At 48.6% G+C, this 8614-nt stretch overlaps 2 protein-coding genes across 2 annotated transcripts; both read left to right on the top strand.

Moving 5' to 3' along the window:
- On the top strand, positions 1-4093 carry COCSUDRAFT_48052 (NAD(P)-binding protein; the record flags this gene model as incomplete). Its single annotated transcript, XM_005646569.1, has 8 exons — positions 1-61; positions 186-286; positions 404-522; positions 997-1073; positions 1308-1357; positions 1631-1787; positions 2152-2359; positions 2963-4093. 8 exons carry the CDS (start codon positions 1-3, stop codon positions 2994-2996), a joined length of 807 nt encoding a protein of 268 aa, XP_005646626.1. The 3' UTR covers positions 2997-4093.
- A 245-nt stretch (positions 4094-4338) lies between these two features.
- COCSUDRAFT_53952 (short-chain dehydrogenase-like protein) lies at positions 4339-8402 on the top strand. Its single transcript, XM_005646568.1, has 8 exons — positions 4339-4639; positions 4763-4863; positions 5028-5146; positions 5395-5471; positions 5897-5946; positions 6502-6658; positions 7099-7306; positions 7812-8402. The coding sequence occupies exons 1-8, from the start codon at positions 4579-4581 to the stop codon at positions 7843-7845; spliced, it is 807 nt and encodes a 268-aa protein (XP_005646625.1). The 5' UTR covers positions 4339-4578; the 3' UTR covers positions 7846-8402.
- The last annotated feature ends 212 nt before the right edge of the window (positions 8403-8614 follow it).

Here is an 8614-nt window from a genome sequence, read left to right as displayed (position 1 = left end):
ATGGCATCGACCACCACTCTCATCATCCCAGACCTAAAAGGCAAAAGAGTGCTCGTCACTGGTACGTAACATATTTCTTGAAGAATTTATTTGCTTTCTTCCGGACGTCTTCGCTGATCGAGTGGTCTGATGTTGCCTTACAAAATCGTTGTCATTCGACTGATTGGCTCCCTCTGATTTTGCAGGTGGATCGGCAGGTATCGGGAGAGCGACTGCAATAGCTTTTGATGCCAACCAATGCGCCGTGGCGGTCCTCGGAAGGCGATTAGAACGGCTTGACGCAGTGGTAAGCCTTCTTGGCATGCTTCCTGTCTTACGGAAGCTCCTTCTTTGTGTTCACGAAGCTCACAATGCTCCCGGTGCACAACTGCAATGTTAATGGGAAAGATGCATCTGGTCTTAGGCATCGCAGCTGAAGCATGGGGTGTCTATCGTGGCGGACCTGACCAAGGAGGAAGACATGAAGCGAGCCATCAAGGAAACCATCGAGAAGCTGGGAGGCCTGGACATCCTGGTGAATTGGTAAGCTCATGCAGACAAACTGCCCGAAAGTTTTTTGAGCCTTGAGAACAGTACTCAAGTGCGATAGTCAGGAGAGGCTCTGTGTTTAGCTCAGTGTAGCATGCAAACATTCCTTTGCCTTTGCATTGATGATCGGTGACAACTCTTCTCTTCATTTCATGGTGGGTTGAGCGAGGGCAACTGTGATGTCAGCAACTTGAGGCACCAACGAATCTCTGTCGAGTCACGTGTCCTGAGATCTGGCCGGCAGGAGCGGCTTATTGAGCACCGTGGCCCCACTTGATTGGGTCCTGCTTGGATCTGGCGAGTCCATCAATGCATGGAATACGTGGACGCCCTTCACCTGCAGCTTGCCTGCAGCCGCACCTTACCTCTGACATCACTAGCGTCGAGTAATAGTGATACTTCAGCATGAAATCGTGTCAGAAATGACACATGCCACTTTAATCTGATACGCAGTCCTGTCTTTTGCAGCGGAGGAGCTGCGAGTGATGAGATGTGGGGAGGGGGAGAAGCCGCCTTCATAGCTGCCCTGAAGCTTCACGTGACAGGTGGCTTTGCTTCCCTGCACTGTCCCATGCATAAGTGCCTGTGATGAATACGTTTTCTATAGGAAAGACTATGCTCGTTTGCAGACAATCTGCAGGAAACGCTGGCACAGTTGCCAATCCTTGTTGGACTCGCAAGATACAAGCAAGACCATTGAAATATGCGGAAGTTCCTCTTTTCTGGGTCCCTAATGAATCGCCCATCCCAAGAAGTGAGGTGTCTGACTGGCTTTGCAGGCAATCTGACGCTCATCAGGGCAGCGGAAGAGGAGCTTGTCAAGAACAAGGTACACTGGTGACATATTCAGTACGCCTGAATCACACTTGAACACTGTCCTGCAGCCACACTGGATTTTTTTTGCCTCTCCAATAAATTGCATCGCTCAAGCTGAAGTCACTGCTCTTCAGGACTCCTTTTTTGGTCAAACAGCATCTTCCTAGCAATACCTGGCCAGCCAAGGCCATGCAAGGAATGCACTACAACCTTGGCAAGTGCCTGCTCAAGCTGTTTGTGTTGCATGCTTGCAAGGAGCTTAGTCATTTATGCTGCATGCTTACAGGGAGCAATTGTGAACATTGCTTCTGTCGTGGCGCTCATCCCACAGAAGGGGGCCATGTTTGCCTATGGCGTAGCCAAAGCGGCGCAGGACAAAATGACTAAGGACCTCGCGTTTGAATTTGCCCCCAAAGGAGTCCGCGTAAATTCTGTCCTGCCAGGTGATTTACAGAAGGGTTTTTGATTTACACGTGTGGCGTAAGGAAGTCATGCAACCTTGCATGCATGTTGCAGTGTGTTGCCTGACACAGATGCTGGCTGCTGATTTGGCTGATAATGATTACAAAGGTTGTGCTTTGATCTGATAGCTGGACGTGCATCACTTGCCGAGGCTGTCGAGGAGCAGCATATCAAATTATTACTGTGCCCACAATTAATGGGTGTTGCTTGGATCTGTCAGTCAATCTATCCCTCAAGGGGTAGGGACATGTGGCGGCCTTTACCTGAAGCTTGTCTGCAGACGACCCTTGCCTCTGGCAGGATCAGCATGTTATGTCATACTGACAAAGGTGTGTTGTCATGCAGCCACCATCGACACTGAAGTCTTCGACACAGTTTCAGAGAAGCAGGGAGTTCCCAGGGCAGACCTTCTCGCAGCTTTTGCACCGGGGCATGCAATGAACAGAGTTGGACAGCCCGAGGAAGTTGCGGCGCCGATTGTGTTTCTGGCGTCCAACGCAGCGTCCTTCATCACCGGAGCCAGCCTGCTTATCGACGGCGGCGCGACCCTCGGGTGAGTCAGCGGTTCTGTCTTTCTCACCCTTGAGGATTGTGTTTTTTGGGGGGTTCAAGGGTGAGGGGTTTTGACAGCTGTGCATCCCTGGGACGAGTCTGCGGGTTTCGTTCTGCTCTTCTTCAGCTTTTTGTGACGATGGGGTCGTGAAAGAGGATTCTCAGAGCACTGCTGGGACTCCCTTAATTTTGCTTCTCGCTCTGGTGGACTAATTGTCATCGAATTTTTACTAAAAACAATTGTGGGGGCCAAGTATATCTACTGAATCATGAGTCTGCAAAGTGGAGTTTGTGTTTCAAGGGCGTTGCCAGCTTCTGCTCTTCAGCAGCACTGATGGTGTGAGCATGGCTGTGTTATCCCGGCATGATAATATGAGATTGAAGCAGTCAAGTGGTTGGCAGGAGAACGGAGTACAAGCCTCATAAGATCATTAATAAGCGTTTCCCTGCGCTTGTAAAGTAATCTAAATAATATAGAATTAAATAAATAAATCCCCTGTTGCAGTCCCTGAGCATGCCTTTGGGGTACTGATAATTAGTTTTAGGCGCAGCTGGCACTACAGATATGGTTTGGATGCTGAGCAGAGGGGTTTGCGCAATGCAGGTACTGGTTCAACAGGAACTCTTTTCTGGAGTGAAGGAGAGGCGCTTCAGGGGTGTATCAAGCAAGGATTGCAGCAGAGTACAACGTAGCAACACACACATGGAATTCTGGGGTGCAGAGAAAGCTCTGCAGACACATGATGAGCTGAAGTTACACACAAGTCTGCTTGATGCCCTGTACTTGCAGCCTGAAACCTACCGGAAGAAGAAGGCCTGAAGTACCTCTACATGCTGAGGTAATGCTGTAGCATCTGGATGCAGCAAACATGATTCAGCGGCTGAGTGGCTGCAGCTAAGTCTGCAGGCTTGGACACTTCCTTTATCAAGATCTGCTGCTGTCTTTTGGACTCAAAGAGCGTGCTGGGGCATGCCTGAGATGAAGCTTTAGTCCAGTCAGCAGCCTGCCGATCAGCAACTCATGAGTTGCTTGTCAAAATGAGGAGCTCAGGAGTCTTGCGTTATCTACCATTCAATAACTAAGCTAATGGAGATCTGCAGACCTTACCTTGTTCTCTGAAGCCAGGCCTGCAGGTCCCCACTGGACAAAAACAATTTGCAAATTCAATTTGCAAGGTGCTGATTCTGATGTCAATATTAATATGAACAGCCCATCTCATGTGTCCCCTTGATCTGACGCTCATTTTGGCAAAGATCAGTAATGTTGCCATATCAGGTGAGCAAGTGCAAAGAAATTTGGAATGGAACACAGGCTGCAATTGAGAGTCATGCATGTCTCGGTCAGTCTTTGAGAGCTATGAGTCATGAATTACATATATGTATAGACCAATCCGGCCCTGGCTGGCAGGGGGCAGTGCAAATACTGAGCACCGTGCCCACGGTTGATTGAATCTTGCTTGGATCTGGCGAGTCCATCGAGGTTTAGGATTGTGGCAGCCTTTAAATGCAGCTTGTATGCAGCCGCAACTTGCCTCTGGCAGGAAAAGCATGTATTTATATACCGACAATGCCAGATCTCTTTTGATGGTCATGACTGATATTACCTTTGCCGTGATCACAGTGCCCATCTCTATTGCAGAGAGTACATGGAAGGGTCCAAGTGCCTTCATGATTAGAATCCACTGGATTCTAGCAGACTGCATGTATACAATGTGATCTGGTGTGCTCCTGGGCCGGAGGTGTCTTGTTGTTTCACATGTACTACACTGCGAGGCAGCCCTTCCTCCTATCTCCTGGCGCTCGCACTGTTTTAATGTTAGCACACCATTGTCTCTTCTCCAGACCACTGGCATGACTCTCAATATTATATTCCCCTGCGATCGCGTTACATTACATAATGTCGACATCCCGAAGGGAGCTCACGGGTCTTGTGAACACCGAGCTTGTGTGTGCATCGCAATTGATAATCGCTCTTTTAATCTTTGAGTCAAACTTGGTCAGGTTTGCTGCATATTATCTCGAGGGGAAAGAGAAGTTGTGTAAGGCCCACGTGCCCTTTCTTGGACGTGGTCATGAAGCTGCTGGAGATTTGATATCGTAATACCGCCCATTACTCTAGCATACCTTCTCGTAAACATCCATAAAGCACAATTGAGCCCAAAGTTTGAGGCGCATAAACAGGGAGCCGTAAACAATTCTTTCCGGAAAAGGCTGGAAGCGATGGCGTCGACCAACACGCCCATCATTGCAGACCTCAAGGGCAAGCGGGTGCTTGTCACAGGTAATAAATATAACTTTCTTGAATACCAACTGTATTTCACCGCACGCAATCGATAACTGTGTCGCCAGACCTTTCCTTACATAAGCAACCAGTTCAAGCAATTGGCTCTCTTGCGCTTTGCAGGCGGATCTGCAGGCATCGGAAAAGCCGCTGCTTTCGCTTTCGACGCCAACGGATCATCCGTTGCGGTCCTGGGACGGCGCCTTGAGCGCTTGGAGGCAGTGGTGAACCATCCTGCCCCTCTGCTTCACTAATCCCCATCCTCTTTCCCAACCTCTGCAAAAGTCTGGAAGCCTTCCGCGCATATGTAATAGCACGGCAAAAACCCCTGAAGAAAGTGCAAAAGGCAAGATTTGAAGCTATCGTCCGAGTTTCCTTTCCGTCGCAGGCATCGCAGCTGAAGCACGGTGTCTCCATCGTGGCGGACCTTACCAAGGAGGAAGACCTGAAGCGAGCCATCAAGGAGACTATCGAAAAGCTGGGAGGCCTGGACATTCTGGTTAACAGGCAAGTGTCAATTCCAGGCTTTAGTAACAACACCTTTTGCTGAAGTGCCCTGCAATTCTGCAGTCCTCTTGTATCTTTAGTCCATAGAAACGCTTGGTTGGATCACAGTACATGCTTTGCCTGTGCACAGACCTGATGACATAGGCTGCCATGACTGAGTTTGAGCCTTGTCAAGAATTCCCTTCTTGATCTGTCTATTGAAATCATGCGTGGCAAGGGCATGATGCAAAACTGGAATTCTGCTGTAGTGGAGGAGCTGTTACCGACGACATGTTCAACGGTGATGAGGCTGCATTCATCTCTGCGTACAAGCTGCATGTCACAGGTGCTCACCTTATACCCCTACACCTAAAAATCGGCAATTCCTCCCTCTATCTGCACTTGATCTCTTGTCATGTTTGTATCCGCTTTCGGCTTTTGAGTCTGCACGGCGAGAACCGACATCACCTTGTTTTGTAGCCTGCGATTTGTCTTTTGTCTCACACCATCCCAACTCATAGATATTAAGTTTGGCAGCTGCGTGGGTTTTATTTTGGGTCTGCTCTGAAGCAATGGCATTGCTCCAGAGCAGCAATGACATAATGGTAAATCTTGCATTGAGCTGACTGCGTCTCACAGTGAACCTCGGACATTGGCAGGAAGTGTTTGCAAGTCACAGCAAATGACCAGGGGGTGATGAATGCTGCATTCCAGGTGTTGGGTGAAATATCAGGGACCCCCTGATATGACCGGTTTTAACATGCTGCGCAGGCAACCTGACACTGATCCGGGCAGCAGAAGAGGAGCTCATTAAAAACAAGGTGTGTTTCACTAGAGCAACCAAGCATTTATGCCTTTCCACAGGTCACACCGTTTCTGCTCCCTTTTTTCCGGCCCTTGGATCTCCTTTACTGACGGTTTGATTCAGAAGTTGGTCCTGAGATGCTGCTTCAGTCTCTTCAGGCGGTTCTAAAACCCCCCCAGGACATCCCACCTATAGGTAGTTTGATTCTCAGTCTCTTGCCTGAGATGCTTTCTGGGGACCTGCATAGTCACGGATGCCTTATCAGTCAATTATTTTGCATCCCAGCCTTACCAGTCAGCTGCCTTCGTGCTGTTATCCCACTACTTTCCAATGGACCTTGCAGGCTTGCAATATTTGCATGCATTGATTTTTTTGTTACCCTGGTGACTGCTTTCACATCACACTTAAAATCACTTTAAGCTGAGCTCACATCTTTATCATTTCCCTCAGTCAAAGGGCATTGAATGCCTGGGTTCACCTGAATGCATGCACCGTCCACTTGTAAAGACGAAATGCTTCAGACTTTTGACTCTCAACTTTAAAAGTAAGAGATCTCTTTGTGGAAACGCAGGGCGCAGTGATAAACATATCTTCAGTGGCTGCCATCATGCCGACTCATGCAAACTTCTCAGCCTATGGCGTGGCCAAGGCGGCTCAGGACAAGCTGACTCAGGACCTCGCGTTCGAATTCGCACCTAAGGGGGTTCGCGTCAATTCCATCCTGCCGGGTAAGTCACAATCACTTTCAGCTTTTATTTTTGACTTTGAAATTGGTGCACGTCTAATGAGGCTATGGAGGCATGCGAGCCTTTTTATTGCATATAATTCAGTGCACAATACAGGGGTATCGAATGTCACAGGCAGAATGTTAACTCAATTCAGATAGGGCAGAACTCTTGAGTTTTCAGGTTTAAGAGAGGCAGGCATTGTGTCGTGTTCAGGACTGCCTTGCACTTGTGCATTTTTTCACTTTGCTTGCATTCCGAGATTTTGCTTCCCTGGATAACTTTCAAGCCACTGCATGTCTTGTAAGCTAGACTAGCATGCCTGCAATCGTCCCTTAACCGCCACAACTGTACCGTCATGATATAGACTGCGCCTGGTGCAGCACTTGAATTCAAATCTCAAAATTTGACTTCGAATTTGACCTTTTCCATGTTGACCGCAGCCACGATCGACACGGAGGTGTTTGACACGATGGCGGAGCAGAAGGGGACCCCCAAAGCAGACCTCCTCGCAGGAATGGCGCCATGGCATGCAATGAACCGAGTTGGACAGCCCGAGGAAATTGCGGCGCCGATTGTGTTTCTGGCGTCCGACGCAGCGTCCTTCATCACCGGGGTGAACCTGCGCGTCGACGGTGGCGCGACCCTCGGGTGAGTCGGTTTTTTTATAACGACACCCTTGAGGGTATTTCTAGACTTTTGGGGTTTAAAATTGTGATTTTCATCACTGGGTGAATCTGCGCCTCGACCGCGGCGCGACCGTCGAATGACTCATCTCCTTTCAATCCATATCCTTCAGGGTCCTGCAGGTAATTGGGGCTTGAGGGGTACCAATGGATCAGCAGCAGCTCCATAAGGGATTATATAGGGGTAATGGGTTGTAAATGGCGGTGGTGCGGCCCTTGGGTGTGTCAACAGCCTTTTGTCATGGCATCGATTTATGACAGACCCCAGGGCCTCGAGGGCCCTTAAATCTCAGAGTGTACGCTGATAGGCTGGAGCGAGCGCAGGGAAAGCAGATAGGTTGTGGGCATGTGGAGCGGGTGAATAGCTGATATGTCTTTAATATTTTTTTAGGGTTTTGGGTATAGGGCTTCCTAAACCCTACACCCTAAAGATCAATCCTGGTGCTGAGTACAAGTTTGTGAAATTGCAGGTACTGGTTCAACAGAACCTCCTTCCTGGATTGAAGCCAAGATTAGAAGAACTCATGTGTGGATCCACTCATCCGGATAGATGTGCACATAGGATTACCCCGTGATGAACTTAGTTGTGAGTCAGCTGCATCAGTGTCAGCTGTAGGGTTGATGCTTCTAAGACTCTTTGCAACAGCCTTAAAATTGTCCCGGCCTGAGACTTGAGATTTGATACATGCAATTCTTTGTATTACTCAAGATTCAGCACGTGGCACCAAACATACTGTGTGTCAAGTTCTGCTTCAGCAAAGCAGTCCTTCCTGGAAAGATGCCCAGAGCACAGGCGGCTGCTGCTCTTTGACGGGGATGCAAATATGAGAAATCCACAATGAACTCAAAAGCAGAATACCAGTTGTGGCAGGGGGTGGGTTTAGGAACTCGCTGAACCTATTTTGGATATCTTTGCCAGGTGTGAATATGTGAATGACAGCAGCGTACGGGTTTGCTGCCATTGGATCCTCAGGACAGGCTGTAAGCATCTTGCATACTGATGTTCTTATGAATTCAAATTCTTACATCTGCAGCTCTTCTTGCCTGCAAATGCAAAAGTCCAGTGCCTTGCCCCTATTTCTCGCCCCATTTAAGAATTAGCAGACGGGTTTATAAACCCAGATGTATCCCAGAGAAGCCAAAATAGACACCAGCCACTATGGTTGAGAGAATTAGCATATACTCTACTAATCAACTCCAGGCACAAAATTCGTCACCACTCAAGACTGCAATAAATTGGTCCCTGAATGCCATTGGGCCAGACAAAAAGGCC

The sequence above is a fragment of the Coccomyxa subellipsoidea genome (genome assembly GCF_000258705.1).
Source record: "Coccomyxa subellipsoidea C-169, whole genome shotgun sequence".
In the NCBI taxonomy this organism is placed as follows: domain Eukaryota; kingdom Viridiplantae; phylum Chlorophyta; class Trebouxiophyceae; family Coccomyxaceae; genus Coccomyxa; species Coccomyxa subellipsoidea.
This window is presented reverse-complemented; position numbering and strand designations above follow the sequence as displayed.